The following is an 18785-nucleotide window of genomic DNA, read 5'->3' on the forward strand; positions in this document are numbered from 1 at the left end:
CTGCCAAGCATGTTGCTCTGGTCTTAGTTCTGCTGTGCCTATATTTTCGCGGGTTTGAATGAGCTCCTCCCCAACTCACAGCCGCATTCATTAACCTTGGTCTATGTGCCAGTGCACCGGGGTTCTCAGCATTCCAGGGTTAAAGATGCACCAGCATTCCATACTTGGTCATCCTGTAATCCCGGGCAGACCAGACCCAGCCAAGCTGCTCAGCGTTTACTGCGGGTTAGGGAGCAGAGAGGGTGGAGATGTGGTACCCATAGGGGTAGAGTCAGATATTAGTGCTGGGCACCAGGATGATGGACTAATGAGGTGAAAGGCACAAAGAATGGATTGGGAGATGTGGTAATTCAGAATGGATGAGGTGCAGAGGGGAGTATGTTTTATGGGAGTCATGCATGCAAGGGGAGAGGAAGTAGCGGAAAATGAGGGCAGACTAGGAGGAGGGAATTAAAGTGGATGAGGATGTGTCAAATACAAATACCGTCATAGTCCAGGGTAAAATTGTGGAGGTTTTCAGTGAGAAGGATGTAGGTAAGTGTGGGTTAGATATAACTGAATGACAACAGTGAGCCTTGTGCAAATGGAATGACATTCCCATAGTGAGGCAGCAGGCTGAGGAAATGTGGTCAAATCACTAGTGGAAGATGGAGCAAGGTAAACCTACTCTTGGCTCAATCCTTAAGGTGACACTTAGTGTGGTGGAAAATCTACAATTCAGGCTGAATAGTTACCTGACATGGCAGTGTCATACAGTAGCTTGTGAAAGACGGAAGTGACCGAGTGTGTTTCAGTGGACAACACCCGTGGTTCTACCCTGATCTCGGCTTCTTTTTTACAGCATGGCTCAAATGGATGGGAGACTTCAGCAAGTCCAGGCCTTTCAGCAGCTGGATCAGCACAAGACTATTGGGCAGATTCTTGGCGAGGTATGTTCCAGTCTTCTCTGTGAATTATTGAGCTGTCGTCCCTCCTTATTGCCACCAGGTTGAATAGGACTGAGGAGGCATAGGGCACTTCGAAGAGAAATCTTTTTACAAAGAATTGTATTTGCAAATGCTGAAGCATTTTGAAAGGATAACAGGCATTTATATAGGATACATGGCAGGCATTTTATGCACAATTGTGTCCTTTAAGCAGCAATGACTAAATAATCTGCTTTAGATGCACAAGAAACTGCAGGTGCTGAAAACATTGATGTGCGTGACATGGTATTTGTGTTTTGTGACAACAGTACAATGTGAAGTCATAAGATTGCCATAAATTACAGGACTAAACTTGTGCAAAAAGAAAGTATAAGGAGGTAGGGTTCATGGATTCATGGACCATTCAGAAATTTGATGGTGGAGGGAAAGAAGCTGTTCCTGATCGTTAAGTGGGGGTCTTCAAGTGCCTGCACCCTTTGTCCTTGGATGCTGCCGTGGGGCCTCAGTGGTGGGGAGGGTTGTGTCTGTGATGCAGCTGGTGAGTCTACAACCCTCTGCAAGCTCTTGTGATCCCGCGCATTGGAACCTGTGCAAGCTGTGATCCCGCGCATTGGAACCTGTGCAAGCTGTGATCCCGCGCATTGGAACCTGTGCAAGCTGTGATCCCGCGCATTGGAACCTCTGCAAGCTCATGTGATCCCGCGCATTGGAACCTCTGCAAGCTCATGTGATCCCGCGCATTGGAACCTGTGCAAGCTCTTGTGATCCCGCGCATTGGAACCTGTGCAAGCTCTTCTGATCCCGCGCATTGGAACCTGTGCAAGCTGTGATCCCGCGCATTGGAACCTGTGCAAGCTGTGATCCCGCGCATTGGAACCTCTGCAAGCTGTGATCCCGCGCATTGGAACCTCTGCAAGCTGTGATCCCGCGCATTGGAACCTGTGCAAGCTCATGTGATCCCGCGCATTGGAACCTCTGCAAGCTCTTCTGATCCCGCGCATTGGAACCTGTGCAAGCTGTGATCCCGCGCATTGGAACCTGTGCAAGCTCATGTGATCCCGCGCATTGGAACCTCTGCAAGCTCTTCTGATCCCGCGCATTGGAACCTGTGCAAGCTGTGATCCCACGCATTGGAACCTCTGCAAGCTCATGTGATCCCGCGCATTGGAACCTCTGCAAGCTCTTCTGATCCCGCGCATTGGAACCTGTGCAAGCTCTTGTGATCCCGCGCATTGGAACCTCTGCAAGCTCATGTGATCCCGCGCATTGGAACCTGTGCAAGCTCTTGTGATCCCGCGCATTGGAACCTGTGCAAGCTCATGTGATCCCGCGCATTGGAACCTCTGCAAGCTCATGTGATCCCGCGCATTGGAACCTCTGCAAGCTCTTGTGATCCCGCGCATTGGAACCTGTGCAAGCTCTTGTGATCCCGCGCATTGGAACCTCTGCAAGCTCTTGTGATCCCGCGCATTGGAACCTCTGCAAGCTCATGTGATCCCGCGCATTGGAACCTCTGCAAGCTCATGTGATCCCGCGCATTGGAACCTCTGCAAGCTCTTGTGATCCCGCGCATTGGAACCTGTGCAAGCTCTTCTGATCCCGCGCATTGGAACCTGTGCAAGCTCATGTGATCCCGCGCATTGGAACCTCTGCAAGCTCTTGTGATCCCGCGCATTGGAACCTGTGCAAGCTCTTGTGATCCCGCGCATTGGAACCTGTGCAAGCTCTTGTGATCCCGCGCATTGGAACCTCTGCAAGCTCTTGTGATCCCGCGCATTGGAACCTGTGCAAGCTCTTGTGATCCCGCGCATTGGAACCTCTGCAAGCTCTTGTGATCCCGCGCATTGGAACCTGTGCAAGCTCTTGTGATCCCGCGCATTGGAACCTCTGCAAGCTCTTGTGATCCCGCGCATTGGAACCTCTGTACTAGCCTGTGATGCAACCAGTCTGAATGCTCTCCACTGTACATCTATAGAAATTTGGTCTCGTTCCAAATCTCCTCAAACTCCAAACAAAGCCGAGCCACTGGTGTTTCTCCCTCATGGCTGCAACAATGTGTTGGGCACCAAACAGATCCACTGAGATGTTCCTACCCAGGGACCTGAAACTGTTCACCCTGCCCATGGCTGATCCCCTCAATATGTGTTCTCCTGACTTCCCATTCCTAAAGTCCACAATCAGTTCCTGGGTCTTGCTGACACTGAGGGCAAGCTTACTGTTGCAATGCCACTCAACCAGCCGATATATCTCAGTCCGGTCCGCTGCCTCATCGGTGAAGAGGGACACAACCCCAACCTTCTGACAAGCTGCAAGTACTGCACCATCTTAGTGAAGTATTCACAGGCATACTGGAGGGGCCACTGTTATACTCAGTACTTCTGAGCAGGAGGAGAGGGGAGATTGGAACCACACACTGTTGGATCTAGGTTGGGAACAGATATTTATAGACGTCTGTGAATCCAGTGAATGACTTTGCAGTTCCTGTGCCGAAAATTCTCTGCTCTTGTGTGCTTACAGGCTGAAATGCAGAAGATGGCATTTGAAGCACTGCAGGTGAAGAAGGACAGGGAGCATACACGAATCAGAGACCAGGTGAGTATGGTCCAATGGGCACAGACAGCACCATGTGAAACGCTGTCTTCCTGTCCCAGGTACCGGCTGGGGAGGGGTGGTGGACCCGGTGAGTGAGTATTCAGTTTCTGAGCACAGTGCAGCGCGCTGTGTGAACCAGCAATCCCAGGCGCACTCAGCCAGTGACAGGACAGTGGGCACCGAGCACACCCGCTGGTTCTGTAGTTCTTCAACATCTTTATTTCTTTTCTCTTTTCTTCATGCTCTTCTTTGTTCCTTCTTCGTTCTTTTGTGAACTATATATTTATTTTATCTCTGTCTTTATATATTTTATTCCTCCTCCTGACAATCCTGTTTCCTCTCCTTGTTGGGAAAAGCTTGCAGGTGGGAAGTTTAATACTGTTGGTTGAGAGGTTTGCAGCCTGGGTAACGTGTTTGGGCAGTGGGGGTTTCCTCCTGCTACTACAGCTCCTCCATCCCGAAATCAAAGATTCACTGCAGCGCCCGATCTATAGTTCCATCCCATACACTGAGCGGAAAATGTCACAGATGTTTAATTTTGCCATCTCCATGCTTCACCACTTGAACTTGCTACCTGCAACATTGCACTGCTCCAACTGGATCATAATGTTCGAAAGGTTCATGCACAGGAGTACTAGCAGGCGAGAGCAGCGTTTGAACATTATTGGTGTTCAAACCACCAAGGTGTGTGGTCCTGCGGGCTTTGTGTCTCAAATCCTGTGACTGATTGATGTTCACTATGCCCACGTACCAGTGCTGTCCCAAACAGTCTGTGTGGTACCTTGTGTCACTCTGCCAGTGCACACCCTATTAAATACACATCAGAAACTCCACTGTGTTCTTCCAGGGGAGTCAGGAAGACGAATCCACTTAACTCAAAAAGTTTACACTCTGACAATGCAGGACCCCTTCAGTACACACTTGCTATTATGTCAGAGCTATGAAGTGAGGCTTCAACTTGTAATGCTTTTGACATGTTTGTAAGAAATCTCCTGTGATTTCTGGAAGGGGGTAAGAAAGGGAGGGTAAATGGTAGAAGTGGCAGGGGAAGTACATCTGAATTTGGTTATGGATAAGGTGGCTTTTCAACCAGTTTTATCAACTGCACAGTTCTGATTTGAGATGATCACTTGTGATTGGTAGGGTCAATGTGTATAGTAGATAGATGCTGTGAATTTTCCAAATTTTAAACTTAATTTAGCAAAGTCTACTTATTTAAATCATCTTTAATTTGAAGCAAATATCCCAACACACATCACAGAAAGGCAAGGAGAAGGAAATGTCATATCAGAGGAGAGTGACCAGAGACTCAAGAAAGGGGAGGTACCATACATAGAATCACAGGGGTAATGGGGACAGGGCGAAACAAGAGACCAGAGTGAGGGGGAACAGAGATTGTGTTAGGGAAAGGAGGAGAATGGATTGTGGTTATACTAGAGGGATAGAGTAGGGGAGAGGTGGGGACAAAAGACACAAGATGAATATTTTAAATTTGTTTTAGAGTTTGCATCCACAGCAGGATATCGGCAACGGAGTTTCAGAGGAGATGAACCGTGTGGAGTGGGGCAGAAGTGAGAGCACAGCGGGAGGACTTTGTTGTAGGCTGGCCCAGGGGTGACAGCAGGGTGGGCCGAGGCGATGCACAGTGGGGGAATGAGAATCAGGCTGGCCCAGGGCTGACAGCGGGGTGGGCCGAGGCGATGCACAGTGGGGGAATGAGAATCAGGCTGGCCCAGGGGTGACAGCGGGGTGGGCCGAGGCGATGCACAGTGGGGGAATGAGAATCAGGCTGGCCCAGGGGTGACAGCAGGGTGGGCCGAGGGGATGCACAGTGGGGGAATGAGAATCAGGGAAAGCCCAGGGGTGACAGCAGGGTGGGCCGAGGCGATGCACAGTGGGGGAATGAGAATCAGGGAAAGCCCAGGGGTGACAGCAGGGTGGGCCGAGGCGATGCACAGTCGGGGAATGAGAATCAGGGAAAGCCCAGGGGTGACAGCAGTGTGGGCCGAGGCGATGCACAGTGGGGGAATGAGAATCAGACTGGCCCAGGGGTGACAGCAGGGTGGGCCGAGGCGATGCACAGTGGGGGAATGAGAATCGGGGAAAGCCCAGGGGTGACAGCAGGGTGGGCCGAGGCGATGCACAATCGGGGAATGAGAATCAGGCTGGCTCAGAGGTGACAGCAGGGTGGGCCGAGGCGATGCACAGTCGGGGAATGAGAATCAGGCTTGCCGAGGCAGAACTGGCTAATGTTCCAAAATGTGAGAACTGGCTTGAGGTTAGAATATAAAAGTGAGGATGAAATGCTGAGGCTTTATAAGGCACTGGTCAGACCACACCTGAAGTATTGCGAGTGGTTTTGGGCCCCATATCTAAGAAAGGATGCACTGGCATTGGAGAGGCTCCAGAGGAGGCTTACAAGAATGATCCCGGGAATGAAAGGTCTCTACTCACAGGAGTTCAGAAGAGCTGGATATCATTGGAACTTATCAACTATTGAAAGGCCTAGAGTGGACATGGAGAGGATATTTCCAATAGTGGGAATGTCTAGGACCAGAGGACACAGCCTCTGAATAGGACATCCCTTTTGAACAGACACTAGGAGAAATTTCATTAGCTAGCGAGTGGTGAATCTGAGAACTCTTTGCTACGAGCAGCGCTGGATGCCAAGACATTGAGCATGTTTGAAGTGGAGGTTGATAGGTTCTTGATTAGTAAGGGCATCAAAGGTTCCAGTGGGGGTCGAGGGGGGGGAGGAAGGAGAACGGGGTCGAGGTGGAAAATATATCAGCCATGATGAAATGGCAGAGCTAACTCGATGGGCCGAATGGCTTACTTGTACTCCTATATCTGATAGTCTGATCATTCCTCATTCACACCAATGCTAACAATGCTTGGTATTGCTCAGACTGAGGCATCACACTTCTCTGATCCTGGTTTGACCCCGATTAGTCCCCTTCTCCAGAAGGCTGTAATTGGGGTTGGAGCTGAGGTAAACTTGGAGCAGACTAGATGGGCCGAATGGCTTGATCCTGCTCCTGTGTCTTATGGTCTTAACCATATGTACCCGATTTGCCCCGCCTAGCACAACTGGAAACCCGTGACCACTTTGCTACGTTTCCACAACACCAGCCACATCCTTCATCCCATCTGGCACGCGCAGAAATTACTTTTTGTCATTGTTTAGCCCTCTAGCATGCTGCTGGTGGCTTGTGAACCAACCTCACACCATCCACGTGTGTCTAATCAACCCATTCTATTGTTTGTTTTGAATCATTCAGATCAAACTGATTGAGAATGAGTTAATGCAGCTGACACATCTCGAGTTAGACAGAAGAGAGAGTGACTTGGAGAACCTTCAGGTAGGGTGGAAATCTCACAAACACCACAGTTTGTGGATGATCTGAATCCTGTGTAAAGCAGCTCAGGAGCTGCGTTAGTGCATCTTTCACATCATCTTGAATCTTTGGCCATTGATTCTTCCCGCTCTGTCCAATGACTTCAGCCTGCAGCTTGTGTTCTTTCGTGGAAACGAGTGCGCAGTGTCTCTTTGCTGTGCCATTCACCTTCACACCACAGCTCCACATTTCACCCATCACCCCCACCTTTTACCCAGATCTTCAGCTCGGCTTTTGTTTTCAACCATTGATGAACCCTTGCTTTTGATTAATGTTGTATTAGTAACCCACATCTGCACCCACCCCGTGCCTCTGACCTGTGCTGTCGCCCAACCACAAGGGCAACCTCTGCTCCTCTCTCGACCGATATCTAAAACCCTCTCCTCCGCAGGAGTCGCTGATCAAAGTGCTCCAGCCTCTTGGTCTGTTTGCTTCAAAGTCTTCCTCCGCCTTCGCACGTCCACTGTCATTAGTAATGTACTAAAATCCCATTAAACGAGTCTGTGAAGTTGGTAAGTACAGAAGCTCACCCTTCTGCTTGTCGTTGCTTCTGTCACGTGCAGGAAAACCTGGCGAGCGAGCGGCAGGTGCTGAGCGATCTCCTGCAGCAGCTCCTGAAGGAAAAGAGGTTGCGGGAGGAGGAGCTGGGGGAACTGCTGGTACGTGTGTCTGGGTGTGGCAGTGGTGGAGTTTGTACCATTCTACAGGAGCACTGGTGTGTTTCTGGTTATCACTGGGGACTCAGCATAGGGCACTGCGTTACTCATTGTTGCCAGCTGCATTACCTGAACCTTATCACGAGAATTTCACCGTCCAACTCCACCCACACCCGATTCCATCTGCCCATTGCCCCCCGTCCAATCACTTGCTACACCCATCTCGTCCCTGCCCTCTCTTAATACCAACAACCTCCCGTCCTTATCCACAGTCCTGACGTGGGGTCTTGACCCGAACTGTCGACAACTACCCCCCCCACCCCCCACCCTCAGTCTCAACATGCTTTACTGCTCACTGTTGCAGAAACTAGCATCTCTTGGCTCGATACTGATTAACTTGCCCTATGGCCTAACTTCAGGCGTCGAATCCCATGGAGTGCAGAGGGCAGGGTAATTTGATGGCGGTTATTGGGGTTTTGAGAGGAACTGATGGAATGGATTCTCTGGTGGGGTGGGGATGAGCGGCTGCTGCATCTGGATTTCCGCACTTTGTTTCTCTTTCAGCTGGAAATGGAGAAGAAACACGAGACCAGTCAGGAGAATTACTGGCTTATTCAGTACCAGCGCCTGATGGACAAGAAGCCCCTGTCCCTTCGAGCACAGGTAAGAATCTGCTGATCGGTTTCCTGTCCAATGTACACAGTGGCGGTTGCTTGCCTTGTCCACCTGCCCTTTACAGCCTGTGACTACATTTAAACTTCACTCTTGTTCATGTTCTAAAAGCCAGTATGGGTGGTGGAAAGAACCTTGAGATGGGAAGCAGTTTCTCCTGGTCTTGTACTGGGTTGGCTGTTCTGTTCCATCAACTGACTCAGACCCAAACTGGTGTTTTGTCACTGGGAGCAGAATCTGGGCCTCAGGTCACGTGGAAACCTGGCGATCAGTCTGCTCCAGCACTGGCTAGCATGTTGCAGCCTTTCACTTCTCAGTCCCATTTTCTTAAGACCACGAAGGAGGCCATTCGACACATTCCAGCCCTCAGACCATTCCCATCAATCTCATTCTCCAGTTTTTTCCCTCCGCCCATCGGTATCTCGATTCTCCTGCCATCCACTGACACGAGGTCGTTTTCAGCAGCCAGTTAATCTGCCACACAGCAGGTCTTTGGAATGGGGGAGGAAACAGGAGCACCGGGGGGAAAACCCATGCGGTCACTGGGAGAGTGTGTAAACTCCACGCCAACAGCAGCGGCAGCAGTCGGGATTGAACAAGGTTGCTGAAACAGTGAGCTGCTGATGTGTAAAGGTGCGGTGTGGTACGGAGCCTGGCTGTTCTCAAGAGGGCATAAGTTCAGGGTGGGGGGGGTCAAGGGTTAGAGGGGTCTCGTGACAATCTGGAGCGCAAGGCCTGAGGAGGTGCTGGGGGCAGAGATCCTCACAACACTTATGAAGTGTTATGATTCTGGATGAGATCTTGGATCACGAAGGCTTGAAGTGCTGGTAATTTGGATTAGTGTAGAGTGAATTTGGGCATTTCATGGCCAGCATGGATATGATGGGCCAAAGAGCCTGTTTCTGTGCTGGATTCTGGCCCGATCCAAGCGTGGCTGGAAACAGGTATGCTGAAACAAAGCAGACGATACTCTGAAGCTGTCTGACACAACTCCTCCGACAGAGGAGATTCACCAAAATGTTACCTGGGTTTCATCTCCTAAGTTACTGAGAAAGGTTGAACAAGTTAGGTCTTTATTCTTTGGAGCATAGAAGGTTGAGGGGGGACTTGATAGAAGTATTTAAAATTATGAGGGGGATAGATAGAGTTGATGTGGATAGGCTTTTTCCATTGAGAGTGGGGGAGATTCAAACAAGAGGACACGAGTTGAGAGTGTTACGTACCCCGTAACTGGGTTGCCAAACCAGCAGAAATGGATCACTCAGTTGGAGTCTGGAGTACTAGAACTAAGAAAGTTTTATTAAAGAAACAAGCAACACAGTAATCGAAAGGATAATAAATGCAACAATTCAACAATGATAACCACACATGTGCACAGAATTAAGATAACAGCATCAATCAAGCTCTATCGTTGTCTAGGGGTAAATGACCAATTTCAAAATGACTCAAAGTTCAGTTCGCAGTAATCGTTGCCATGGCGATGGACAAGGTGGGGGAAGAGAGACAGAGAGAACAACTCATCATTCAGCACAGCTTCACTCACAGACCAGCGAGATTGCTCACGAGCAACTTTTGGGCGGGTCCTTGGTGATGTCACCTGAGGTCACCGACTGTGACCCCTCCTCCAGATGCGGTCGATCCTCTGCAGTGAACCCGGCACCCAGGCAAGGGCGGACACACACCGGGTTCCCGCTGATCGTACCTTTCCACCCTGTGCGTTGTCCGGTACTTCTCACCACTCGTGAGAGGCGCACCGCTTCCAGGGTCTCGTTACCTCGGGTGTCGTGGGTGTATGCTGCCTTAGCGAACCTGTCCCTTTTTATCCCCCTGCTGGGGTATCGCCTGTCCATCACTTCAAACAGTTCAGGGTTCAAAGGGGGGAGCCGCTCCAGACAGCTCTCCCTCCCACATCCCTTCATTACACATCTCCAGACGCTGCTCCATTGTTCCTTATCTCTCCTTCCCCTGAGGGCAGGTGGCAGACCAACTGCTGATGCCACTGATGCTAGCCCAGGCCAGCAAACATCTTAATTTTATGTGTATTCTCGTAACACTTCCCCCCTTTAAGGATTTTTACCGGGAGGTAAAAATTACAAACATGACTACATTATCTGATACATACACAATATACATCTTTAACAGTTATTTAGCTAATACAGAGAATTTGAAGCTGTCAACACCTTGACAGACAGTCATCACATTTTCTGTTCCTTTTACATGTGTTATTAATAATCCCTTAGACCAGGCTCCAACTCAGCAAACTTCATAGTGGCCAAAAACACTGATTAATTGCGACCAATGTAACCTCTCATTTGGTTTTGTCCCGGACCACAACAACAAGGGTCGTCCCATTCCGACTCAATTTTCTCTCGCAAGGGCTTAGTAGGAGGGGGACTGGTATTGACCGCAGAGTTATTGCAAAACTTCCTGCAGTACCCCACCATCTCCAAGAGCCTTCTGAGGGCCCTCTTGTCTGTCGGGGTTGGGAGGTCAGCGATAGCCTGCACTGTAGCTTGCATCACTGCCAGCTGCCCCTGTGTCACCACAATTCCCAGGTAAGTGACTCTCGTGTGGCCGAATTCATTTTTTTCAAGGTTCACTATCAAACTGGCTTCAGACAGCCGTATTAAATTGCCAATACACACCTCTGTGTTCATCAGCCCTTTAGTCACTGAATTACTCAAAAAATATGGGTGTTGTTTACTTGGCTGCCCTATTGTAACCACAATCGCCCAACGTCCCAGTTCTTTGCATTTCCTCGGGACAATCAAACACATGGGTGCGAGTCGTTTAATTACTCCTTCGGGGATTAAGGGAGAGACCTTATCAGTAGACCTGGCCAAAACAATAGCCTTCTCCCATCTGACCGATCCCATCCTAATCTTTTCAAAATGGTTTTTTCCTCTTATCAAGGGGCCCCTAGCTTCATTGATTTCCACGCTAACACCGACTAGGTTTGTTAGCATATCAAAAGCCGGTGACCGTCTCAGTTCGCGTCGGTCATGATCAATAACATTTTTCCCCCTGGGCAGCCGGTAACTCTCTTTCATGATTCCACCAACTGTTTCCTCCAGCACCGCAAAATGTCCACCGGGGGGTACCTCGTGGGCCATGTTAAAAACCTCATCCCCATAACTCTTTTGCACCACCCCCCACTCCTCATCTGCGGATGCTGTACTTGATTTCCCTTTCTTCCTTAGCACTTCCTCATCCGCACAATAGCCTACTAGTTCCCTTGTCAAGGCTGTGTCAGAGAGAGCTGTCTCGGCAAAAACCATCAGCCCCTCCTCTCGCTCCTGCGTCTGCACAAATTCTTTCCTGGCTACTGCTACGTCCGTCCCAGCTCCCTCACTACCTCTTATCTCACTACACCCTGTCTCATACAAGGTTGGCAGAAATGTTTCAGCCAAATTCACCATCGCGGGCGGGGCCTCCATGCTGGCAGGCTGACCCGTCAATCTCACGACTGGGAACACGATTCCTCCGGCGATGTCATTACCGAGCAAGACTTCCACGTCTTTCATCGGTAATTCGGACCTCACCCCGATCATGACTAGTCCAGAGACCAGGTTGCTCTGTAAATGTATCTGGTGCAAAGGGACTGACTCTGTCCCTTCCCCAACACCTTTGACCTCTACCTCCCCAGTCTGGGTCTCTGAGCTAAACTCTAATACACTCTTCAATATCAATGACTGACACGCTCCCGTGTCTCTCCAGATCCGCACTGGAACTGGTTTTAACCTCTTTTTCACTGACACCAGTCCGGCCGAGATAAACCTCTCGCGACCTTCCTGGACTTTTTCAGACCTGTCCTTCCCTAGCGGTTCGCTTAACAGCTCGATACAGCCATTCAAAATTTCCGCTTTTCCTTTCCCCGTCTCCTTCCTTGGGGCAAAGCACCTGGACGCAAAGTGTCCGACTTTCCCACAATTATAACAGACGACCCCAGGAGACTTCCTACCAGACTGCTCCCGGTCTACCTTATCCTTTTCACTAGTCCCCGGCTTACTTTCTGACTTTTCCGGTGGACTCTCCCCGCCGTCCTGACTACCCTTCTGGTAGCCTTTACTCGGGGCAACCTTCATTTTATGCGTCAACGCATACTCATCCGCTAACTTAGCAGTTGCGGCTAACGTGGCTGCCTCTTTCTCATCGAGGTAGGGTCTCATACCCTCAGGGACACAACCTTTAAACTGCTCAATCAGAATCAGCTGCAGCAGTCTGTCATAATCCCCCTCTACCCCCTTCGAGGCGCACCAACGCTCACAATATGTTTGCATCTCGCGAGCAAACTCCAAATACGTGCGGTCCCACCGCTTCCTCGCATTCCGGAACCTCTGCCGGTATGCCTCCGGGACCAACTCATAAATCCTGAGGATGGCCTCCTTCACCACCTCATACTTCTGGGCATCTTCCGCGGATAAAGCGGAGTAAGCTTGTTGGGCTTTCCCTTTCAGTACACTCTGAAGTAAAACAACCCACTTATCCCTTGGCCAGTCCTGACTTATGGCCACTTTTTCGAAATGGAGAAAGTACCGATCCACATCGGTATCGTCAAATGGGGGAACCAGCCTAACCTCCTGGGTCGCCCGGAACCCTCCACCTTGGTTCGGCACGAGCCCCTGCTCGGCCCTTATCTTTAACTTCTCCAGCTCAAATTCCCTTTCCCTCTGTTTCTCCTCTCTCTCCAACTGTCTGTCCCTCTCTCTCTCTTCTCTCTCCAACTGTCTTTCTCTCTCTTGCCTTTCTACCTCTTTCTCTCTCTCTCGCCTTTCTAACTCTTTCTCTCTCTCCCGCCTTTCTAACTCTCTCTCTTTCTCCCGCCTTTCTAACTCTCTCTCTTTCTCCTGCCTTTCTAACTCTCTCTCTTTCTCCTGCCTTTCTAACTCTCTCTCTTTCTCCTGCCTTTCTAACTGCTTCTCTTCGTGTTCTAACTGCCGTACCCGGAACTCGTGCTCGAGTCTCAGTTTTTCAAGCTGTACCTGTACCGCGTCTCCAGCAGGTTTTTCAATAGACACCACCCCCAGCTCACCTTGGGGAAACACACCTTTAGATACATAGTGCTCTACAATAGCTCTGTGTATCTCCTCTCTCCTCATTGTCGACTTCACCTTAGCAAGATTCACCCGTTTTGCCACAGCTATCAATTCCGATTTCCTGGCATCCTCTAATGCCTCCAAGGTCGGCGCCTTTATAAATTCCTCAACCTCCATTTCTGCTGTTTGTCTTTTCTTTCTTTCGGGAATTTTAACCCAATCAATTTACTCCGTCCCAAATTTAGCGTTCAAAATCGCGGACGAGAACCCCACTTATGTTACGTACCCCGTAACTGGGTTGCCAAACCAGCAGAAATGGATCACTCAGTTGGAGTCTGGAGTACTAGAACTAAGAAAGTTTTATTAAAGAAACAAGCAACACAGTAATCGAAAGGATAATAAATGCAACAATTCAACAATGATAACCACACATGTGCACAGAATTAAGATAACAGCATCAATCAAGCTCTATCGTTGTCTAGGGGTAAATGACCAATTTCAAAATGACTCAAAGTTCAGTTCGCAGTAATCGTTGCCATGGCGATGGACAAGGTGGGGGAAGAGAGACAGAGAGAACAACTCATCATTCAGCACAGCTTCACTCACAGACCAGCGAGATTGCTCACGAGCAACTTTTGGGCGGGTCCTTGGTGATGTCACCTGAGGTCACCGACTGTGACCCCTCCTCCAGATGCGGTCGATCCTCTGCAGTGAACCCGGCACCCAGGCAAGGGCGGACACACACCGGGTTCCCGCTGATCGTACCTTTCCACCCTGTGCGTTGTCCGGTACTTCTCACCACTCGTGAGAGGCGCACCGCTTCCAGGGTCTCGTTACCTCGGGTGTCGTGGGTGTATGCTGCCTTAGCGAACCTGTCCCTTTTTATCCCCCTGCTGGGGTATCGCCTGTCCATCACTTCAAACAGTTCAGGGTTCAAAGGGGGGAGCCGCTCCAGACAGCTCTCCCTCCCACATCCCTTCATTACACATCTCCAGACGCTGCTCCATTGTTCCTTATCTCTCCTTCCCCTGAGGGCAGGTGGCAGACCAACTGCTGATGCCACTGATGCTAGCCCAGGCCAGCAAACATCTTAATTTTATGTGTATTCTCGTAACAAGAGTTAAAGGGCAAAAGTTTAGGGGTAACATGAGGGGGAACTTCTTTACTCAGAGAGTGGTAGCTGTGTGGAACGAGCTTCCAACAGAAGTGGTTGAGGGAGGTTTGATGTTGTCATTTAATGTTAAATTGGATAGGTATATGGACAGGAAAGGAGACTAGGTGAGAAGTAAGAGTTCGGCATGGACTAGAAGGGCCGAGGTGGCCTGTTTCTGTGCTGTAATTGTTATATGGTTATATGGTTATAACTATGCAACTTTGGAGCAAGTGTGAATCAAAGTTGGGAATGCTGGGTCTGGAGATTCATGTCGTCCCTGGTACTCAGAAACATTTCTCCATCGACGACCTCAGCTACCCCACAACCACATCCAGCACGATCCTGGGCATTTTGTTTGTTGCCTCCCCCGAGCGCTTTGCAGTCAGACTGATAACCTTTAACGTGTGATCCCATGCAGGAGGAGGGTGTGGAGAAAGCACTGGTGGACCTGTTGACCGAACTCTCAGCAGATCATTACTTGCCCCTGTTCGCCCACCACCGGATCACCCTAAAGATGCTGCGTTACATGACGGCGGAGGATCTACGGCAGGTACAGTGGCCAGTAATGAACGGGCGACACCCTGTGGTTTGTCAGTATGGGGATGTGGGGGGGGGGGTGACCGATCCCTCAACTCATTGGGAGATGGTGGTGAGGAAGGATCCCCTTCCCCCAGTTCAAAGCAATGGGGTAGGGAAATGCAAGTGGCCCCTCCCATTGAGATGGTCAGTGGCCACGGTGGGATGATGCGTGAATGAGCTCTTCCATATACATTGGGAGGTGGTACACTGGTTGATAACAGATCTGTACCATTGAAACAGTGGTGAGGAATATGGGGCAAAACCCTTGCCTTTTATGCTTTGCCATGTGTGGTGGGAGCAGATCCGTTCCGTGGGGAGACTAAGTCACCTGGTACTAGAATACCTCAAAATTCGTCTGGTGTCACGGGAGCACCACATGCAGATGGTCCCACCCTCTGAGAAAGGAATGTCTCTGCCCAACAGACAGCCAACCCCATGTGGTGGTAGACTTCACTGGGGGTGTAGAATATTACTGTGGATGTTCAGGTGGAGTGTTGAGACCAAGGTGTTCTCTGTCTACAGGTTGGAGTCAAAGAGAGCAGGCTACAGCGTGCCATCCTCGGACGTGTGCAGGAGCTCCTCCCTGCAGAAGGTAGCCACACTTCAGTCTCTCTCCCGCTTCCCTCGAGCACAATGTTTTACAAACGGCAGTGTCTGCTCCGTAAACACCCCGAAGACCCGTGACTAATGCTGCACGTTATTCAGTAGATAAAACTCAACCTAATGCGAAACAGCTTTTCTGTGGAACTTACAATGCTAATAGCTGACTGTTTACTGGTCTGACTGCATTCAAGCGTGTGTGAACAATTCCTTGGCATTATTTGAAAAGAATTTATCTAGCCAGAGGGTGGTGAATCTGTGGCTGTGGAGGCAGAGTCATTAGGAGCATTCAAAGTGGAAGTTGATGATAGGTTCCTGATTAGTAAGGTCATATAAGGTTATGGGGAGAAGGGGGAGAAAACAAACCAGCCACGATGGAATTCTGGAGCAGACTCAATGGGCTGAATAGTCTAATTCTGTTCCTATGTGTTATGGTCTTATTTGATAAGACCTGAAGGTTAACCTCCAGGTTGAGTCGGTGGTGAAGAAAGCGAATGCAATGTTGGCATTCATTTCTAGAGGAATAGAGTATAGGAGCAGGGATGTGATGTTGAGGCTCTATAAGGCACTGGTGAGACCTCACTTGGAGTACCGTGTGCAGTTTTGGGCTCCTTATTTAAGAAAGGATGTGCTGACGTTGGAGAGGGTTCAGAGAAGATTCACTAGAATGATTCCGGGAATGAGAGGGTTAACATATGAGCAACGTTTGTCCACTCTTGGACTGTACTCCTTGGAGTTTAGAAGAATGAGGGGAGACCTCATAGAAACATTTTGAATGTTGAAAGGCATGGATAGAGTGGATGTGGCAAAATTGTTTCCCATGGTGGGGGAGTCTAGTACGAGAGGGCATGACTTAAGGATTGAAGGGCGCCCATTCAGAACAGAGATGCGAAGAAATTTTTTCAGCCAGAGGGTGGTGAATGTGGAATTTGTTGCCACGGGCAGCAGTGGAGTCAAGTCATTGGGTGTACTCAAGGCAGAGATTGATAGGTATCTGAGTAGCCAGGGCATCAGAGGTTATGGTGAGAAGTCGGGGGAGTGGGACTAAATGGGAGAATGGATCAGCTCATGATAGAATGGCCGAATTCTGCTCGTTTGTCTTGTCTTATGGATATGGAGCAGTCTGATGTATGATACAGAGTTAGATGAGTATTTGAGAGATTGGGGAATTGGGGACTATGTGGAGTTGATAGAGTCCTGGGATAGTTTGGTCACAGCCACACTGATCGGTGGGGCAGGGATGAGGGACTGGTGGCCTATTCCTTGCTCCTGTTTCCACGTGTTCTGATGATGGATGTGTGGTGTAGGCAGGGAATATCATCTGCATTGCTGACCTTCGGCAGACAGAATGGTTGCCTTCTGTGAAATAAAAATCCTCACCTAATTACTCGTGTAATTTGATTTTGTAGATTGGAGATCTCCACCTGTCCCAACAAAGGATGTTGCTGATGATTTGGGTGAGGTACAAGCCAGTGCCCCTGTAGAGGATGAAGTAGGACCCTCTAGTCCAGTAGAACCCAGCGCACCAGTCCCTGAACAAGTGTTGGCTCAGTCAGAGTGTGTCGTCTGCATGGAGCGAGAGGTGAGCTCACCAGCAAAGCACCAAGAGAAGCCTGCATCCGCCGTGGTAAAAGATCATGCATTACCGTATTGGATGTCTGTGTGTTAGTCGCTTTCCTTAAAAAGTCCAAGGCACTTTGCTGAGGAAAATTGAGGGCAGACAACTTTGCTGTTACTCTGCTACTGAAATAGTGTGAACCCGTCATAAGAATATTGGACAGATACATGGATGGGAGGTGTATGGAGGGGTACGGTCCGTGTGCAGGTCAATGGGACTAGGCAGAAAATGGTTCGGCACAGCCAAGAAGGGCCAAAAGGCCTGTTTCTGTGCTTTCTAAGAATCAATGAATGGATAGAGGGTAATGCCTGTTGCTGAGCCAAGATCTCTGACATGCTGAGATTTGGGTTTAAAAACAGAATCAGGTTCTTGTTCCTACTCAGATAATGCTATTGCACAAACAGTGATATAGTCATCACCTTTTTCACTCCTTTGCTGTGCAGAATCAAAGCTGTCAGAATTGTGTTTGATATAGTTTAATATTTGTCACAATGAAACCATTGTGTAACTCATGTTTGTCTGATCTCACCAGCGCTGAACACTTCAAAACCAGATGGCAAAAGTGTCATGAATAAATATACTTTGAGCTGCTACCTTTAAGACTCCAAACTTTACATTTGTGTATTTAATATGAAGCCTGTGTAACCGTGGAATGTACTGACAGTTAGCAATTGAGGGACTACTCGAGAGAAAGCTGGGTACCGAGAAGAGATAGTGGAGAATAGAACGAGGATAAACAGGCAGGATTAGCACTGATGGTGCAGAGGTGGTGCTAATCCGCGTGGTGTTAAGGGTCTGGTAACCTCAGTCATTTATATTTTCATTCAGATTTTGAGAACTCTTTTCCTTTTATTGACTCCATATTGTTAGAAACCATTATGCATCAGAGTGCAAAGATTGTAGACATTTGTCACTCAGTAACTAAAGATTTAAGGTCCTGTGATGATGTTGTTAAGTGTGTAATTCTCTAACTGATCGAGTAACGATGTATTTGTTTGCAATGTTGTGAGGAAATGTGTCTTGGACTTGAGCTGCTGTCATTGCATCTATCTGATGCATTTGTAGATGGTGGGGGTTGTTGGCTTAGAAAGTGCAGCTGGAGCCACCCTTCGCTGCAATCTATTTTTCTGGGACTGCTCAAGCCCAGGAGCAGGTGTGGACTCTGCACTCAGGAGTTCTGTAGAGGAGTGGCCATTTACTGAAATGTCCAGACTGAAACTTAAGTGAGAGAGATGGGGTGAATTACTGATGGCCTCTCTCTGTGTTCCAGAGTCAGATGATCTTCCTGCCGTGTGGCCACGTTTGCTGCTGCCACACGTGTGGAATGGAGCTGCACACTTGCCCTCTCTGCCGAAAGGAAATCGAACAAAAGATTCGCATGTATCGTACAACTTGAGTGGCGTTCTGTTCCTATGCAATGTATGTGTGCTCACAGGTAGGTTTAGCATAAAGCAGCCTGCAAATTTGGATTAACTAATCTCCCTGCAGTTTCAGGTTTAGTGCGGAACTGCACAACTGTGGTATCATCTCACCCAGTATACCTCCAGCTTTCACC

The 18785-nt window shown here is 49.2% G+C and overlaps 1 protein-coding gene across 7 annotated transcripts in view; it reads left to right on the forward strand.

Moving 5' to 3' along the window:
* Positions 1-18785, forward strand: part of lrsam1 (leucine rich repeat and sterile alpha motif containing 1) — a 77912-nt gene that overhangs the window by 56739 nt on the left and 2388 nt on the right. For 6 of the 7 annotated variants that reach the window (XM_063073835.1, XM_063073833.1, XM_063073836.1 and 3 more), the window contains 9 exons: positions 842-929; positions 3444-3518; positions 6800-6880; positions 7480-7575; positions 8137-8235; positions 14852-14983; positions 15535-15604; positions 17022-17194; positions 18501-18665. In XM_063073835.1, the coding sequence (XP_062929905.1) occupies positions 842-929; positions 3444-3518; positions 6800-6880; positions 7480-7575; positions 8137-8235; positions 14852-14983; positions 15535-15604; positions 17022-17194; positions 18501-18626 (940 nt within the window). In that variant the 3' untranslated portion in view covers positions 18627-18665. The remainder of the gene's footprint in view (positions 1-841; positions 930-3443; positions 3519-6799; positions 6881-7479; positions 7576-8136; positions 8236-14851; positions 14984-15534; positions 15605-17021; positions 17195-18500; positions 18666-18785) is intronic. The other variant, XM_063073834.1, reaches the window with a different exon arrangement.

This window comes from Mobula hypostoma, chromosome 21 (assembly GCF_963921235.1).
Source record: "Mobula hypostoma chromosome 21, sMobHyp1.1, whole genome shotgun sequence".
NCBI classification, from domain to species: domain Eukaryota; kingdom Metazoa; phylum Chordata; class Chondrichthyes; order Myliobatiformes; family Myliobatidae; genus Mobula; species Mobula hypostoma.